We start from the raw sequence: 17208 nt of genomic DNA, 5'->3' as shown, positions 1-17208 counted from the left end.
CCCAGCCAGCACCACACGGGCACGAGGACACAGATGGCGGCGCTTCCTGGCTGAGACAGCGTTTGTGCCTTCAGCAGAACCACCAAAGGCCAAGGGTTTCTGGCCATTTTCCCTGCACCACTGCATGCCTGGGCAGCTTGCTGAGCTGTGATTCCCCAAGTGGAATCACATTTTCCCCGCTTCCTCTATGCCCTGTACACCATGGGCAGCAAGATAAAGGTCTTGGGAAGTGACTGCCTATTATAATATATACTATATTTATATCCTAAAAGAAAATGAAAAGAAGAAAAGAACAATATTTAAGAAACAAAAAAAAATCTCTGCTGGTTCAGGTGGCCCTAGCAGACAGAGCCTGCCGGGTCAGTTGCCAGCAGAGCTCCAGCAGCGCAGCCAGCTGAGGCCCAACAGACGAGGCCATGTCCTCCATGCCCTGCGCAGCTCAACTTGCAGGTTCTCCAAGATGGAATATCGAGCCGTCTCTACTGCCTGGGTGATGTAAAATGTTTGAATTGCCAGGTTTCCGATGGCAGGGCTGGTGTCACAAACCACGTTCTTAAGGGCTGGAAGAGAGATGAAGAGAGCCACGGTCAGATTCCCAGACCTGCGGAGGCCCACGGAGAGCCCCCGGCCAGGGCCATCCCAGCCGGCTCTTGCCATGGCCAGCAGGGAGCAGGGACCAAGGGGATCAGCCCGAAGCTGCTGGCCACGAATGTCCCACGTGAAACCTCGGAGTGATCCACCCACGCCGCCCCTCATCCGCACATTGAGCAGAGACCTTCGCAGACAGTCCAGGACTTGCAGCTCCACCCAGCAGCCCCGCTGACAGCCCGCTGCCCTCACTCACATTTGTAAATTAGCTGCAGGTCTTCTTTCTGCCGCCTCAGGAGCCGCCCGGCCATCCCTGGGAACACAGAGCCTGTCAGGGCCCCAGCGGCACAGCTCCCTGCCAGCGGCGCTGCCAGCCCTGTGCTCACACGCCCTCCCGCCCCGGCAGGGCTCAGCCCGGGCCCGTGCCGCATCCTGACTCAGCCCAAGGGCACGGCTGCCAGAGGCCGGCAGCAGCAGCCCCGAGGGCAGGCGGGGCTCCAGGGCGTGGGGCCCGGGTGCCGCTGCCGGGGCAGCAGTCGGGGCCGGGGCCGAGCTGTGGCGGGGCGGGGAGGGAGCCCGGGCTCGTGGCTCACCGATGAACCTGATGGCCGCCGCTCGCAGGGGCTCCTGTGGGCTCTGCAGGTACGGCAGGGCCCGACGCAGGTCCTCCGCCGCTCGGTTCCTGTCCTGTGCCAGCTGGAGAGAGCGGCAGGAGGGAAGGGTTGGCGCGGGCTCTGCCCCTCGGCCAGGCGCTGCCTGCCCGGCCAACCCTGAGGCCCGGCCAGCAGCCGCTGGCGCCGAGCTCTGCAAGGGGCAGAGGGCCGGCTGCTGCCCAGGGAGCCGCGGTGCCGCCCTGCCCTGCAGCCCCAGTGGATCGGGGCTCCATCGGAACCAGGCTCGGGACCACAGGAGCCTGAAGAAGAAGCCGTGCGGCCCCCGGGGGCGGCACTGGGCAGGGGCGCAGCTGCCAGCCCCACACACCGAGCGCTGGGGACAGCGGGCTTCTCCAGGCTGAGGCTGGGCCTTCCAAGCCGTCCTTACCAGGCACTCGGTGATCATCCACAGCTTCTTCTTTTTCACAGGTCTTTCAAGATCTCTCCTCTTCAGGAACTCGGCCGCACAAAGCAGCGTTGCCCAAGAAGCCTGGAGAGCAGCAGAGACCCGCAGATGGCCCCACAAGTCAGGACACAGGACCCGCCCGCATTCGTGTGCCAAGGCCAGGAGGAGGCTGCAGCCGGCAAGGTGGCAGGGCAGGAGGCGGCCGAGCCCCCTCCCCGGGTGACAGCAGCAGCCCAGGAATCCTCACCTCTGCCACCTGCTGGTTCTCGTCATGGCAGTGGAAGAAGAGAGGCAGCAGGCTGTGGTGCACGTGTGACTTCAGGGCCTTTTTTTCCTTTTCTGTTAGAAGAGTCATCAATGATCGGAAGAATAATATGGACACCAGCTGCACCTGGCTATTATCCTATATGAAAGGAAGGAAGGAAAAAAGACCTCAGCCCTGTCTGCATGGGGCTCAGCAGGGCGCAGGCCTGAGAATCCCCAGGGCACCAAGTGTCTGGGCAGCAGCCAGTGGCCTCGGCTGGGGGCACAGAGCCTTACGTGGTCAAAGAGTGGCAGGAGCGCCTCAGCCAGCTGCAGGGCAATGGGGCTGGGTATCAGCATGTCCTTGTCCAAGACGATAAAGCTGAGCACCACGACTGTCATCCTGACTATCTCTCCATCTGCATCCCACAGGAAATTTACAAGACTTTCAGTCAGGCTCCGCATTTTTTCAGCCTGTGTGGAAGACAAGTCTGTGAAACGCCACCCTGCTGCCACAGGGCCAAGAGGCCAAAGGCCTGTCCCAAAGCACTCAGGAAGAAGCAGGAGGCAGGAGAGCTGGCAGCAGCTGCCTCGGGGCCCGAAGCCCAGCCGAGCCCAAGGGACTGCGTTTCCCGGCGCAGCTTCAGCCACTGCCCACTTCTCACCATCGAGGGATCGTCAATCAACTTGAAAAGGGCCCTGAGCGCCAGGTGACGCTTGTCCCTGCTCTCGCTCCGCAGGTGCCTTGAGAAGATTTCCAGGACTCTGTTAGCGCTGCGTTCGCTCAAGTCCAGGTAGTCCAGGATCTGAAAGGCACAGGGCAGTGACAGGGGAGGCAGCCGGCAGGAGCCCAGAAACAAGACAGGAAACAGGGCCCGGGCAGCAGCACAAGGCATGGGCACCGTCCCAGGCAGCTGCAGCTATGAGAGGGCAGAGAGGTGGCAGGCAGCTCTGCAGGGAGGCACTTTTGGCCATCAGGCTCACCTCCACAAGGAATGCCAGGGCAGGCAGATCCCAGCGTGCCTCCTGTGTGCTGAGCAGCTGGAGCAGGTAGGGAACGATGCGGGAACACAAGGGGATAGAGGCAGACGACATCTCCCTGCCAGGGTGAAAAAGTAGCCCAGACTGTGAGCTGGGAGGACAAACATCTCCCAGGACTGATTGACAGAGTTCAGATCTTTGAGCACCATCCTGCAAGGATAGGGGACCTGGGCCCTTGGGGAGGTGACTCCTTGTGGGCACCCTCCTTTCCCAGCCTTTTCCAGTCTCCCTAGCCGTCCCTCGGTGACGAGGCCCTCTGGCCCACGACAGTGGGGACTGTGTTGGGCAACCTCAGCACGGGGCACAAATGCCAGAGGCAGTGGGGAGAAGGGGGTCTCACCTGGCCAGCAGACCCACGGCATAGTGGTGGGTGTCAGCAGAGAGCAGCTTGTCCCAGCCACGCTTGTGTTCCATTTCCACCACCACTTCCTCACGATGCATTTGGCAAAGCAGGGACTTCAGGGCCTGCACTGCAAAGCTGTGTGCACAGCAAAGCCCAGGTCACGCTGGGAGCACTGGCTCGTGCCGTGGAGACATGGCAGGGACAGGAGGAGTGGGATAGAGCACCTGTTGGGGCTGATGGCAAGGCCGTGTTGCTCCTGGCATCCCTTCCAGAAGGCATTGAGATCCTCTGGCATCTCCAAAGTGCTGAAGAACACTTGGAAGAGCAGATGCACAAAGAGGCGGGGGAAATGCACCGTCACTACATGTGGGACGCAGGGCATCTGAAGGATCTTCCACATCAGCACAGTTGCCTGCAGAGGACAGAGAACCCTGAGACAGCGCTCAGTGCCGAGGTGTGCGGGTGGCAGGGCCTGAGTGTGGCAGGGAGCGGTCAGGGGAAACCCCTGGGGAGCTCCACGCCTGGTGCCCCTGAAGCTGCCCCTAGGCCAGGTTTCAGCCCAGTGCCTGAGGCAGGGAGATGCAGTTGGGGAAGGAGGAAACAGAGCTGCTGAAGAGGTGGCTTGCCAGGGGCTGAGCAAAGGCCAGTTGCAGAAACTCACAGCCAGGGCAAAGACACCCGTGTTGTCTCCATCAGAGGTGCGCGTGCTGTGCTCTGGCCAGTTCCCCAGCACATCGAGGACTATCCGGTATGCCCGCTCCGCTGTCCTGGGCGAGCACAAGATGGTCTTCCACATGGTCATAGCAGCTCTGCGGGGCGACAGCTCTGTCTCACGGGGGTCTCAGACACATCCCCGTGGCCTGGGCAGCAGTGGGGGGGAGCTGAGCTTGCTGCCAGCTCTGCCTCTGCCTGCTGCCCCTCGCCAGCAGCAGCAGCCAGGCAGCCCAGCCCTGTGGGGACAGGGCCCTGAGGGCCATGGCATGGCAGCAGGCTCGGGGACCGATGTAGCAGGGCTGGGAAAGGTCCCAGGTAGACAGGACCCTGGAAGTCTCTGTTGGTCAGACACCTGGGCCAGGCTGTGCAGGCTGATGGGCTGAGGAGCCCTGAGCCCTCTGGGCACGTGGGCCCCGTACCTGTCACACGTTGGGGCCACACGCAGGAGAGCAATGACCACGTCAGCGGGCTGTGCCTCGCTCAGATCCAGCAGGGTCCTGTTCAGCCTGTGCTCAGAGAACTGATTGGCCATGAGCCACTGGTGGATGTACCTCACCATGGCAGGCACCTGGAGAAAGCACAAGGGGAGACTTGGAAAGCTGCCACAGGGAGTCAGGAATGTCCCCAGCTTCCCCAGAGAAGTGCTTCACTTCTCAGCACGCTGCAATGGCCTCAAAGGCTTTGAGTGATCAGCAAGCGTGGCTTGGGAGGCCAAGCGATCCCTGGAGGATCAAACCCTGGCCACAGGCTGCTTACTTGCTTTTGACTGTAAAAACCCTCCTCTACAAGCATATCCAGCAGGGCAGCAGTGGCCTTGGTGTTGAAGATGTATGAATAAGGTCTGAGCCCAGTGGCCATGGCGCTGGTCCCTTCTTCCCGAATTCTCTTGATGAAGCTGCAAACCAGCTGTAGGAGAAGGGCAGGAGACAGAAACATCGGGGATGTTCCATGGAGTGCTCCAGGCGTGCTGCTGGGCTGAGCAGTGCCAGCAGGCCCAGCCCAGTTGGGGATGGCCGCAGGTACCTGCGCTGTTCTGCGGAAGAGGCCACCACCAAGGTCCTGCTCTTGTGTCTGGGCCATAGCTGCATCTGGCAAAGAGCAGCCAGAGCTGAGGGGCTGCGGGAGAGGCCGGAGAACGCAGCCCAGCCCTGCGATCCCCCGGCAGGGACAGCCCCGCGGATGCCCCAGGGGATGGAGCACGGCCACTGCTGGGGGGGCAGCCCCAGCCCCTCTTTTATGCTGTCCATGGGTGTGTCTCCACAGGACAGGGTGGGATGGGATGAGATGGGATGCAATGGGATGGGATGGGGCCAAGATGGCCGCAGGCACCAGCCCTGTGGCCCAGCTCTGCCACTCACCCTCCTCCAGCGGCCGGAACTGCTGCACCTCTTCGGTCTCTGGTGCTGGGGCAGCTCCAGGGCCTTCTTCCTCTTCCTCCTCCTCCTGCACCCAGGCCAGCTTGGGCACTCTTGGGGGTCGCTGCTCCATATCATCTTCAACACTCTCCCATCCTTTCCATAGGAACAGCACCAGGGGATGGCATGGCATGCAATGGGATGGGGCCAAGCTGGCAACAGGCGCTAGCCCTAAGGCCGAGCTCTGCAACTCACCCTCCCGTGGAGCCTGGAACTCCTGCACCTCTTCAGTCTCCTGTGCCAGGACAGCTCCAGGGCCTTCTCCTTCCTCCTCCTCAACCCAGGCCAACTTGGGCACTCTTGGGGGTCGCTGCTCCATGGCAGGGACTGGATTTATAGCTACTTGCAGGAGAGATGGCTCGGAAAAGCTCCGAGTCAGCAAGTCAGCAAGTCCTGCAGTCTGGAAGGCACCTGCAAGACTCAGGTCCGGGCAAGACGGCAAAACAGCAAGTCCTGCACTTGTGTCTTGAGGGCTCCTGCCACAAGGACAGGAGGCTCCTCGTCAAGGTTTGAGGTCTGGTCTCAAGGGCAGTGACTGCAGGGATGGGCGACACCTCGGAAAAGCTCCGGGTCACCAAATCCCACGGTCTGCCTTGAGAGAACCTTAAGAAGAGAAGCCTCGGCAAGGCCACAGGTCAGCAAGTGCTGCAGTCGTGCCTGGAAGGCACCTGCAAGACTCAAGTCCTGGCAAGACGGCAGGACAGCAAGTCCTGCACTTGTGTCTTGAAGGCTCCTGCCACAAGGACAGGAGGCTCCTCGTCAAGATTTGAGGTCTGGTCTCAAGGGCAGTGACTGCAGGGATGGGCGACACCTCGGAAAAGCCCCGGGTCACCAAGTCCCACGGTCTGCCCTTGACAGAACCTTAAGAAAGAAGCCTCAGCAAGGCCACAGGTCAGCAAGCCCTGTGGTCTGGCCTCGAGGTCACCTGTTGGAATAACGCTTCGGAAAAGCTCCGGGTCCGACACAAACGAGTGTGCTGTGCGGGGGCTCCTCACAGCACCGCTCTGACGCGTCCTGTCCCGTCGCGTGCACCGAGCACTGTGGCGTGGTCCTGTCACCGCCAGCTCCTATGCCACCACATGTCACAAAGGGCCCTCTGACACCCTGTCCCTTTCCATCCCATGGTGACCATATGTCACAAAGGGCCCTCACGCACCCTGCCAGCTGCCCTGGTTCCCCCTGCCCCCATCCCCCCAAAAATGGCCCAGGTTGGGAGGAATCTCTTGCCCAAAGGGTCTAAGACAGCCCAACAGGATCTTTAGGAATGCCTCAAACCATCAGCCAACGCTGCCCTGCTCTGCAGGCTCAGGGCAGCAGAAGGAGCCCCCAGGGCTGCCGACGCAGCCGCAGCAGGAAGGGCACGGGGCCTTGCACAGAAGCTGGCACGGCCTCCTTGGGACACGTCCCAGCTGGTGGCCATTCTAAACCTGCAGGTGTGACACAGACAAGGAACGTGTGGGCCAGGGCACGAATGCTGCTCTGAGCCCTGGGGCCCGGCCAGCACTGAAATCAGCAGGTGTGGCAGAGTCCCCGCCAAGGCAGACCTGCCACCCCACCCGAGCCCTGGCAGTGCTGGCACTCGTCTCCTGCCCCAGAGACCTGTACCCCTGGGGGGCTTCTGTGCCAGAGGGCAGCCAAAGCCCACATCTTTTTAGAATTTTTCCAAAGCCTGCCGACTGTTTTCAAGGTTTTCTTCCTATTTTCTCCCTAGTGCACAATCTCCAGAAATTGTGCTTTTCCATCCTTTTGCATTTATTAAATTGACCTGCAATGACCAATCAATCAAAATCCTGGGAAAACTTGAACTTCAGCTTGAACCCGGGCAAAATATTTATCTCCCACACTTGAAGCCATGAATTGCCAAGTACTGTCCCCGCTGTCATACCCTGTCCCCTGTAGGTGTGCTGATGCCATTTCAAAGGGGTTGCCAATGAAAACCAGTTTGAAGATTTTTGTAGTTTCCACATTGGCATTCAAATCCTTGACTAGAAAAATCACATGTCAAAATTTCTAGGATTCTTCCATACCAAAGCTGTCATCTTCACCCTGGATTTTAGAGTGTCTGAACAGTCACACAAGGTTTGAGTTTTAGACACTACAGAAGAAGTCTTTGCTGTTGGGCTATGCCATGACATCAGCATATAGTCCTGATGATTCCTTTAGGCAGGAGCAGCAAACACAAGAATGAGCCAAACAAGCTATTCCTGTGTTCTCATGTCCTGCACAGCAGTAACTGGGAATTCAAGAATGGATTCAGGAAGCAATGGGTGCACAGGGAGCCACAAAGACTTTGGGATGCTGAAATGGACCAGCCTGGTGCCTGTGCCTGGGCTGCACCGGGCTGAGCTCCAACTGGACGATCTAACAATGGCTGAATGGACACACCGTGGGCCACAGGAGACTCCTGCTGCCAGTTCTGTGAGCTACAATATTCATTTGTGATTCACCAGATGATTTTTTCATCTTTGCTTGAAATCCAGGAGAGGAAAAGGTCAACATGGAGAAGTGTTCTTCCAATTCTAGTGACAGTTGTGTCTGCACACCACCTGTGCCCATGGCAGGGTGGTTGGAAGTGGATGATGTTTATGATACTTTGCAACACAAAATGTTCTGAGATTCTGTGATTCTCCAAGTGGAGTGGAAAACTAAGCCATGTAAGTCCCTGCTTTTTTTCAGTGCATGCTGCTTACTCCTTTGTTCCAATCAAGTCCAGGATTTTGTTTCATGTGTCTTTAAGGTGCCTGGACAGAAGAGAGGGAGGGCAGCTGCAGCACAGGGCTCATGTCCCATCAGAGTCTCTTACTCTCTCTCTCACGATGGCGCTGATGCCGCTGCCTTGGGACACCTGAGTGTGGAAGGCGAGCCCGCCCTCAAGCACGGCCATCCAAGTCAGTCAGGGGCACAGGCTGCAGCTGAAGCTGTCAAGCGTTGCTGTGAGGCTGGCAAGTGAAGAGAAAGCCATTGTGGCCAATTCTGCTGAAGCCTTCTGCCAAACCAAAGGCAACTGTGCCCACAGCCTCCCCCGGTTTGGCACCCGGCTGCTGCGGACGCCTCACTGTGCAGGTGCCGACGTTGGGGCTGCTGCTGTTCCTGTGCACACTCTGCTGCTGTTCCTGTGCACACTCTGCTGCTGTTCCTGTGCACACTCTGCTGCCGTTTCTGTGGGCTCCTGAGTCGCTTCAGCAGCAGCGACTGGGCAGCCCTGCTGGAGGAGACATCACCACCCTCCCCTTGGTGGCAGCAGCTCTGCGGACCCCGAGCTCTGTGTCAGGGGAGCCTCAGTCACAGCACCGTGTCCTGGGCAGCCGCGAGGGCCCGGGCTGGCGGCCAGCCCTGCCTCTGCCCACTGCCCCTTATCGCAGGCACCCAGTGGCCGTGGCCTGGCAGCACCCCCCTGCCCTGCATGTCCCCAGCCAGCCCAGCCTGGGCACACCTTGGGCTGTCCGCACCCTCCTGGAGGGGTGTTGTCCCAGCCTCGAGGGCTTCTGCTGCAGGCCTGGGAGACATTCTGGGGAAGTGCCAGGTCGGCCGGCTGTCAGGAAAAAGGTGGCTGCCCGGGGGCTGCTTATGCCCTCTGACACCCAATTCCTCAGGTCTTCCCACCGGTCCGGCCTTTCAGGGGCCTCCTGTCCCCTTTGGAGCCTCCAGCCTCCACACATGCCCCTCACGCCTTCCCACGCTTTTGTCCCGCCTGGGCCTCCACAGACCCTCATCCATTTACAGCCTCCCAGTGCCCTGTTCCCTCAGAGTCTCCCCCAGCGTGGACCAGCAGCAGCGCCACAGCCCCACAGGAGCTCCAGAGGAGCAGGATCAAGAGGCACGTGGGAGCCCTCAGCAACCCAGCCAGCACCACACGGGCACGAGGACACAGATGGCGGCGCTTCCTGGCTGAGACAGCGTTTGTGCCTTCAGCAGAACCACCAAAGGCCAAGGGTTTCTGGCCATTTTCCCTGCACCACTGCATGCCTGGGCAGCTTGCTGAGCTGTGATTCCCCAAGTGGAATCACATTTTCCCCGCTTCCTCTATGCCCTGTACACCATGGGCAGCAAGATAAAGGTCTTGGGAAGTGACTGCCTATTATAATATATACTATATTTATATCCTAAAAGAAAATGAAAAGAAGAAAAGAACAATATTTAAGAAACAAAAAAAAATCTCTGCTGGTTCAGGTGGCCCCAGCAGACAGAGCCTGCCGGGTCAGTTGCCAGCAGAGCTCCAGCAGCGCAGCCAGCTGAGGCCCAACAGACGAGGCCGTGTCCTCCATGCCCTGCGCAGCTGAACTTGCAGGTTCTCCAAGATGGAATATCGAGCCGTCTCTACTGCCTGGGTGATGTAAAATGTTTGAATTGCCAGGTTTCCGATGGCAGGGCTGGTGTCACAAATCACGTTCTTAAGGGCTGGAAGAGAGATGAACAGAGCCACGGTCAGATTCCCAGACCTGCGGAGGCCCACGGGGAGCCCCCGGCCAGGGCCATCCCAGCCGGCTCTTGCCATGGCCAGCAGGGAGCAGGGACCAAGGGGATCAGCCCGAAGCTGCTGGCCACGAATGCCCCACGTGAAACCTCGGAGTGATCCACCCACGCCGCCCCTCATCCGCACATTGAGCAGAGACCTTCGCAGACAGTCCAGGACTTGCAGCTCCACCCAGCAGCCCCGCTGACAGCCCGCTGCCCTCACTCACATTTGTAAATTAGCTGCAGGTCTTCTTTCTGCCGCCTCAGGAGCCGCCCGGCCATCCCTGGGAACACAGAGCCTGTCAGGGCCCCAGCGGCACAGCTCCCTGCCAGCGGCGCTGCCAGCCCTGTGCTCACACGCCCTCCCGCCCCGGCAGGGCTCAGCCCGGGCTCGTGCCGCATCCTGACTCAGCCCGAGGGCACGGCTGCCAGAGGCCGGCAGCAGCAGCCCCGAGGGCAGGCGGGGCTCCAGGGCACCGGGCCCGGGTGCCGCTGCCGGGGCAGCAGTCGGGGCCGGGGCCGAGCTGTGGCGGGGCGGGGAGGGAGCCCGGGCTCGTGGCTCACCGATGAACCTGATGGCCGCCGCTCGCAGGGGCTCCTGTGGGCTCTGCAGGTACGGCAGGGCCCGACGCAGGTCCTCCGCCGCTCGGTTCCTGTCCTGTGCCAGCTGGAGAGAGCGGCAGGAGGGAAGGGTTGGCGCGGGCTCTGCCCCTCGGCCAGGCGCTGCCTGCCCGGCCAACCCTGAGGCCCGGCCAGCAGCCGCTGGCGCCGAGCTCTGCAAGGGGCAGAGGGCCGGCTGCTGCCCAGGGAGCCGCGGTGCCGCCCTGCCCTGCAGCCCCAGTGGATCGGGGCTCCATCGGAACCAGGCTCGGGACCACAGGAGCCTGAAGAAGAAGCCGTGCGGCCCCCGGGGGCGGCACTGGGCAGGGGCGCAGCTGCCAGCCCCACACACCGAGCGCTGGGGACAGCGGGCTTCTCCAGGCTGAGGCTGGGCCTTCCAAGCCGTCCTTACCAGGCACTCGGTGATCATCCACAGCTTCTTCTTTTTCACAGGTCTTTCAAGATCTCTCCTCTTCAGGAACTCGGCCGCACAAAGCAGCGTTGCCCAAGAAGCCTGGAGAGCAGCAGAGACCCGCAGATGGCCCCACAAGTCAGGACACAGGACCCGCCCGCATTCGTGTGCCAAGGCCAGGAGGAGGCTGCAGCCGGCAAGGTGCCAGGGCAGGAGGCGGCCGAGCCCCCTCCCCGGGTGACAGCAGCAGCCCAGGAATCCTCACCTCTGCCACCTGCTGGTTCTCGTCATGGCAGTGGAAGAAGAGAGGCAGCAGGCTGTGGTGCACGTGTGACTTCAGGGCCTTTTTTTCCTTTTCTGTTAGAAGAGTCATCAATGATCGGAAGAATAATATGGACACCAGCTGCACCTGGCTATTATTCTATATGAAAGGAAGGAAGGAAAAAAGACCTCAGCCCTGTCTGCATGGGGCTCAGCAGGGCGCAGGCCTGAGAATCCCCAGGGCACCAAGTGTCTGGGCAGCAGCCAGTGGCCTCGGCTGGGGGCACAGAGCCTTACGTGGTCAAAGAGTGGCAGGAGCGCCTCAGCCAGCTGCAGGGCAATGGGGCTGGGTATCAGCATGTCCTTGTCCAAGACGATAAAGCTGAGCACCATGACTGTCATCCTGACTATCTCTGCATCTGCATCCCACAGGAAATCTACAAGACTTTCAGTCAGGCTCCGCATTTTTTCAGCCTGTGTGGAAGACAAGTCTGTGAAACGCCACCCTGCTGCCACAGGGCCAAGAGGCCAAAGGCCTGTCCCAAAGCACTCAGGAAGAAGCAGGAGGCAGGAGAGCTGGCAGCAGCTGCCTCGGGGCCCGAAGCCCAGCCGAGCCCAAGGGACTGCGTTTCCCGGCGCAGCTTCAGCCACTGCCCACTTCTCACCATCGAGGGATCGTCAATCAACTTGAAAAGGGCCCTGAGCGCCAGGTGACGCTTGTCCCTGCTCTCGCTCCGCAGGTGCCTTGAGAAGATTTCCAGGACTCTGTTAGCGCTGCGTTCGCTCAAGTCCAGGTAGTCCAGGATCTGAAAGGCACAGGGCAGTGACAGGGGAGGCAGCCAGCAGGAGCCCAGAAACAAGACAGGAAACAGGGCCCAGGCAGCAGCACAAGGCATGGGCACCGTCCCAGGCAGCTGCAGCTATGAGAGGGCAGAGAGGTGGCAGGCAGCTCTGCAGGGAGGCACTTTTGGCCATCAGGCTCACCTCCACAAGGAATGCCAGGGCAGGCAGATCCCAGCGTGCCTCCTGTGTGCTGAGCAGCTGGAGCAGGTAGGGAACGATGCGGGAACACAAGGGGATAGAGGCAGACGACATCTCCCTGCCAGGGTGAAAAAGTAGCCCAGACTGTGAGCTGGGAGGACAAACATCTCCCAGGACTGACTGACAGAGTTCACATCTTTGAGCACCATCCTGCAAGGATAGGGAACCTGGGCCCTTGGGGAGGTGACTCCTTGTGGGCACCCTCCTTTCCCAGCCTTTTCCAGTCTCCTTAGCCGTCCCTCGGTGACGAGGCCCTCTGGCCCACGACAGTGGGGACTGTGTTGGGCAACCTCAGCACGGGGCACAAATGCCAGAGGCAGTGGGGAGAAGGGGGTCTCACCTGGCCAGCAGACCCACGGCATAGTGGTGGGTGTCAGCAGAGAGCAGCTTGTCCCAGCCACGCTTGTGTTCCATTTCCACCACCACTTCCTCACGATGCATTTGGCACAGCAGGGACTTCAGGGCCTGCACTGCAAAGCTGTGTGCACAGGAAAGCCCAGGTCACGCTGGGAGCACTGGCTCGTGCCGTGGAGACATGGCAGGGACAGAAGGAGTGGGATAGAGCACCTGTTGGGGCTGATGGCAAGGCCGTGTTGCTCCTGGCATCCCTTCCAGAAGGCATTGAGATCCTCTGGCATCTCCAAAGTGCTGAAGAACACTTGGAAGAGCAGATGCACAAAGAGGCGGGGGAAATGCACCGTCACTACATGTGGGACGCAGGGCATCTGAAGGATCTTCCACATCAGCACAGTTGCCTGCAGAGGACAGAGAACCCTGAGACAGCGCTCAGTGCCGAGGTGTGCGGGTGGCAGGGCCTGAGTGTGGCAGGGAGCGGTCAGGGGAAACCCCTGGGGAGCTCCACGCCTGGTGCCCCTGAAGCTGCCCCTAGGCCAGGTTTCAGCCCAGTGCCTGAGGCAGGGAGATGCAGTTGGGGAAGGAGGAAACAGAGCTGCTGAAGAGGTGGCTTGCCATGGGCTGAGCAAAGGCCAGTTGCAGAAACTCACAGCCAGGGCAAAGACACCCGTGTTGTCTCCATCAGAGGTGCGCGTGCTGTGCTCTGGCCAGTTCCCCAGCACATCGAGGACTATCCGGTATGCCCGCTCCGCTGTCCTGGGCGAGCACAAGATGGTCTTCCACATGGTCATAGCAGCTCTGCGGGGCGACAGCTCTGTCTCACGGGGGTCTCAGACACATCCCCGTGGCCTGGGCAGCAGTGGGGGGGAGCTGAGCTTGCTGCCAGCTCTGCCTCTGCCTGCTGCCCCTCGCCAGCAGCAGCAGCCAGGCAGCCCAGCCCTGTGGGGACAGGGCCCTGAGGGCCATGGCATGGCAGCAGGCTCGGGGACCGATGTAGCAGGGCTGGGAAAGGTCCCAGGTAGACAGGACCCTGGAAGTCTCTGTTGGTCAGACACCTGGGCCAGGCTGTGCAGGCTGATGGGCTGAGGAGCCCTGAGCCCTCTGGGCACGTGGGCCCCGTACCTGTCACACGTTGGGGCCACACGCAGGAGAGCAATGACCACGTCAGCGGGCTGTGCCTCGCTCAGATCCAGCAGGGTCCTGTTCAGCCTGTGCTCAGAGAACTGATTGGCCATGAGCCACTGGTGGATGTACCTCACCATGGCAGGCACCTGGAGAAAGCACAAGGGGAGACTTGGAAAGCTGCCACAGGGAGTCAGGAATGTCCCCAGCTTCCCCAGAGAAGTGCTTCCCTTCTCAGCACGCTGCAATGGCCTCAAAGGCTTCGAGTGATCAGCAAGCGTGGCTTGGGAGGCCAAGCGATCCCTGGAGGATCAAACCCTGGCCACAGGCTGCTTACTTGCTTTTGACTGTAAAAACCCTCCTCTACAAGCATATCCAGCAGGGCAGCAGTGGCCTTGGTGTTGAAGATGTATGAATAAGGTCTGAGCCCAGTGGCCACGGCGCTGGTCCCTTCTTCCCGAATTCTCTTGATGAAGCTGCAAACCAGCTGTAGGAGAAGGGCAGGAGACAGAAACATCGGGGATGTTCCATGGAGTGCTCCAGGCGTGCTGCTGGGCTGAGCAGTGCCAGCAGGCCCAGCCCAGTTGGGGATGGCCGCAGGTACCTGCGCTGTTCTGCGGAAGAGGCCACCGCCAAGGTCCTGCTCTTGTGTCTGGGCCATGGCTGCATCTGGCAAAGAGCAGCCAGAGCTGAGGGGCTGCGGGAGAGGCCGGAGAACGCAGCCCAGCCCTGCGATCCCCAGGCAGGGACAGCCCCGCGGATGCCCCAGGGGATGGAGCACGGCCACTGCTGGGGGGGCAGCCCCAGCCCCTCTTTTATGCTGTCCATGGGTGTGTCTCCACAGGACAGGGTGGGATGGGATGAGATGGGATGCAATGGGATGGGATGGGGCCAAGATGGCCGCAGGCACCAGCCCTGTGGCCCAGCTCTGCCACTCACCCTCCTCCAGCGGCCGGAACTGCTGCACCTCTTCGGTCTCTGGTGCTGGGGCAGCTCCAGGGCCTTCTTCCTCTTCCTCCTCCTCCTCCTCCTGCACCCAGGCCAGCTTGGGCACTCTTGGGGGTCGCTGCTCCATATCATCTTCAACACTCTCCCATCCTTTCCATAGGAACAGCACCAGGGGATGGCATGGCATGCAATGGGATGGGGCCAAGATGGCAACAGGCGCTAGCCCTGAGGCCGAGCTCTGCAACTCACCCTCCCGTGGTGCCTGGAACTCCTGCACCTCTGCAGTCTCCTGTGCCAGGACAGCTCCAGGGCCTTCTCCTTCCTCCTCCTCCTCAACCCAGGCCAACTTGGGCACTCTTGGGGGTCGCTGCTCCATGGCAGGGACTGGATTTATAGCTACTTGCAGGAGAGATGGCTCAGAAAAGCTCCGAGTCAGCAAGTCCTGCAGTCGTGCCTGGAAGGCACCTGCAAGACTCAAGTCCGGGCAAGACGGCAGGACAGCGAGTCCTGCACTTGGGTCTTGAGGGCTCCTGCCACAAGGACAGGAGGCTCCTCGTCAAGGTTTGAGGTCTGGTCTCAAGGGCAGTGACTGCAGGGATGGGCGACACCTCGGAAAAGCTCCGGGTCACCAAATCCCACGGTCTGCCTTGAGAGAACCTTGAGAAGCCTCGGCAAGGCCACAGGTCAGCAAGTGCTGCAGTCGTGCCTGGAAGGCACCTGCAAGACTCAAGTCCTGGCAAGACGGCAGGACAGCAAGTCCTGCACTTGTGTCTTGAAGGCTCCTGCCACAAGGACAGGAGGCTCCTCGTCAAGATTTGAGGTCTGGTCTCAAGGGCAGTGACTGCAGGGATGGGCGACACCTCGGAAAAGCCCCGGGTCACCAAGTCCCACGGTCTGCCCTTGACAGAACCTTAAGAAAGAAGCCTCGGCAAGGCCACAGGTCAGCAAGCCCTGTGGTCTGGCCTCGAGGTCACCTGTTGGAATAACGCTTCGGAAAAGCTCCGGGTCCGACACAAACGAGTGTGCTGTGCGGGGGCTCCTCACAGCACCGCTCTGACGCGTCCTGTCCCGTCGCGTGCACCGAGCACTGTGGCGTGGTCCTGTCACCGCCAGCTCCTATGCCACCACATGTCACAAAGGGCCCTCTGACACCCTGTCCCTTTCCATCCCATGGTGACCATATGTCACAAAGGGCCCTCACGCACCCTGCCAGCTGCCCTGGTTCCCCCTGCCCCCATCCCCCCAAAAATGGCCCAGGTTGGGAGGAATCTCTTGCCCAAAGGGTCTAAGACAGCCCAACAGGATCTTTAGGAATGCCTCAAACCATCAGCCAACGCTGCCCTGCTCTGCAGGCTCAGGGCAGCAGAAGGAGCCCCCAGGGCTGCCGACGCAGCCGCAGCAGGAAGGGCACGGGGCCTTGCACAGAAGCTGGCACGGCCTCCTTGGGACACGTCCCAGCTGGTGGCCATTCTAAACCTGCAGGTGTGACACAGACAAGGAACGTGTGGGCCAGGGCACGAATGCTGCTCTGAGCCCTGGGGCCCGGCCAGCACTGAAATCAGCAGGTGTGGCAGAGTCCCCGCCAAGGCAGACCTGCCACCCCACCCGAGCCCTGGCAGTGCTGGCACTCGTCTCCTGCCCCAGAGACCTGTACCCCTGGGGGGCTTCTGTGCCAGAGGGCAGCCAAAGCCCACATCTTTTTAGAATTTTTCCAAAGCCTGCCGACTGTTTTCAAGGTTTTCTTCCTATTTTCTCCCTAGTGCACAATCTCCAGAAATTGTGCTTTTCCATCCTTTTGCATTTATTAAATTGACCTGCAATGACCAATCAATCAAAATCCTGGGAAAACTTGAACTTCAGGTTGAACCCAGGCAAAATATTTATCTCCCACACTTGAAGCCATGAATTGCCAAGTACTGTCCCCGCTGTCATACCCTGTCCCCTGTAGGTGTGCTGATGCCATTTCAAAGGGGTTGCCAATGAAAACCAGTTTGAAGATTTTTGTAGTTTCCACATTGGCATTCAAATCCTTGACTAGAAAAATCACATGTCAAAATTTCTAGGATTCTTCCATACCAAAGCTGTCATCTTCACCCTGGATTTTAGAGTGTCTGAACAGTCACACAAGGTTTGAGTTTTAGACACTACAGAAGAAGTCTTTGCTGTTGGGCTATGCCATGACATCAGCATATAGTCCTGATGATTCCTTTAGGCAGGAGCAGCAAACACAAGAATGAGCCAAACAAGCTATTCCTGTGTTCTCATGTCCTGCACAGCAGTAACTGGGAATTCAAGAATGGATTCAGGAAGCAATGGGTGCACAGGGAGCCACAAAGACTTTGGGATGCTGAAATGGACCAGCCTGGTGCCTGTGCCTGGGCTGCACCGGGCTGAGCTCCAACTGGACGATCTAACAATGGCTGAATGGACACACCGTGGGCCACAGGAGACTCCTGCTGCCAGTTCTGTGAGCTACAATATTCATCTGTGATTCACCAGATGATTTTTTCATCTTTGCTTGAAATCCAGGAGAGGAAAAGGTCAACATGGAGAAGTGTTCTTCCAATTCTAGTGACAGTTGTGTCTGCACACCACCTGTGCCCATGGCAGGG

General features: G+C 59.8%; 2 protein-coding genes across 3 annotated transcripts; both read right to left on the bottom strand.

The window, feature by feature from the left end:
* Window positions 1-234: 234 nt before the first annotated feature.
* On the bottom strand, window positions 235-8406 carry LOC147645906 (uncharacterized). The gene is made up of 7 exons (XM_086874134.1): window positions 5599-8406; window positions 5347-5499; window positions 5012-5076; window positions 2556-2696; window positions 1182-1731; window positions 845-901; window positions 235-560 (listed from the first exon to the last, which is right to left on the bottom strand). The coding sequence occupies exons 1-7, from the start codon at window positions 5720-5722 to the stop codon at window positions 361-363; spliced, it is 1290 nt and encodes a 429-aa protein (XP_086730260.1). The 5' UTR covers window positions 5723-8406; the 3' UTR covers window positions 235-360.
* A 1069-nt stretch (window positions 8407-9475) lies between these two features.
* On the bottom strand, window positions 9476-15688 carry LOC147645905 (maestro heat-like repeat-containing protein family member 7). 2 transcript variants are annotated; one of them, XM_086874132.1, is made up of 16 exons: window positions 14846-15688; window positions 14588-14746; window positions 14253-14317; window positions 13986-14135; window positions 13649-13797; window positions 13177-13324; window positions 12740-12927; window positions 12513-12650; window positions 12116-12230; window positions 11797-11937; window positions 11429-11605; window positions 11136-11291; window positions 10871-10972; window positions 10423-10525; window positions 10086-10142; window positions 9476-9801 (listed from the first exon to the last, which is right to left on the bottom strand). In XM_086874132.1, exons 1-16 carry the CDS (start codon window positions 14970-14972, stop codon window positions 9602-9604), a joined length of 2175 nt encoding a protein of 724 aa, XP_086730258.1. In that variant the 5' UTR covers window positions 14973-15688; the 3' UTR covers window positions 9476-9601. The 2 variants fall into 2 exon arrangements, with proteins under 2 accessions (XP_086730258.1, XP_086730257.1); XM_086874131.1 differs by having other exon boundaries at window positions 10423-10972.
* Window positions 15689-17208: the final 1520 nt, after the last annotated feature.

This window comes from Cyanistes caeruleus, unplaced genomic scaffold, assembly GCF_971803275.1.
Source record: "Cyanistes caeruleus unplaced genomic scaffold, bCyaCae1.hap1.1 HAP1_SCAFFOLD_145, whole genome shotgun sequence".
Classification (NCBI taxonomy): domain Eukaryota; kingdom Metazoa; phylum Chordata; class Aves; order Passeriformes; family Paridae; genus Cyanistes; species Cyanistes caeruleus.
Note: the sequence above shows the minus strand (reverse complement) of the source record. Positions and strands in the feature narration are given on the sequence as shown.

Excerpts from the sequence above, each read along its gene's own strand:
- LOC147645905 (XM_086874131.1), bottom strand. The coding sequence starts at position 14,972 with ATGGAGCAGCGACCCCCAAGAGTGCCCAAGTTGGCCTGGGTTGAGGAG. Across the intron at positions 10,973-11,135 it reads AGAACCAGCAGGTGGCAGAG|GCTTCTTGGGCAACGCTGCT; the intron begins GTGAGGATTCCT and ends GCTGCTCTCCAG. Across the intron at positions 9,802-10,085 it reads CCTGCAGCTAATTTACAAAT|CCCTTAAGAACGTGATTTGT; the intron begins GTGAGTGAGGGC and ends TCTCTCTTCCAG.
- LOC147645906 (XM_086874134.1), bottom strand. The coding sequence starts at position 5,722 with ATGGAGCAGCGACCCCCAAGAGTGCCCAAGTTGGCCTGGGTTGAGGAG. Across the intron at positions 5,077-5,346 it reads GTTCCGGCCGCTGGAGGAGG|ATGCAGCTATGGCCCAGACA; the intron begins GTGAGTGGCAGA and ends GCTCTTTGCCAG. Across the intron at positions 2,697-5,011 it reads TCTTCCGCAGAACAGCGCAG|ATCCTGGACTACCTGGACTT; the intron begins GTACCTGCGGCC and ends TGTGCCTTTCAG.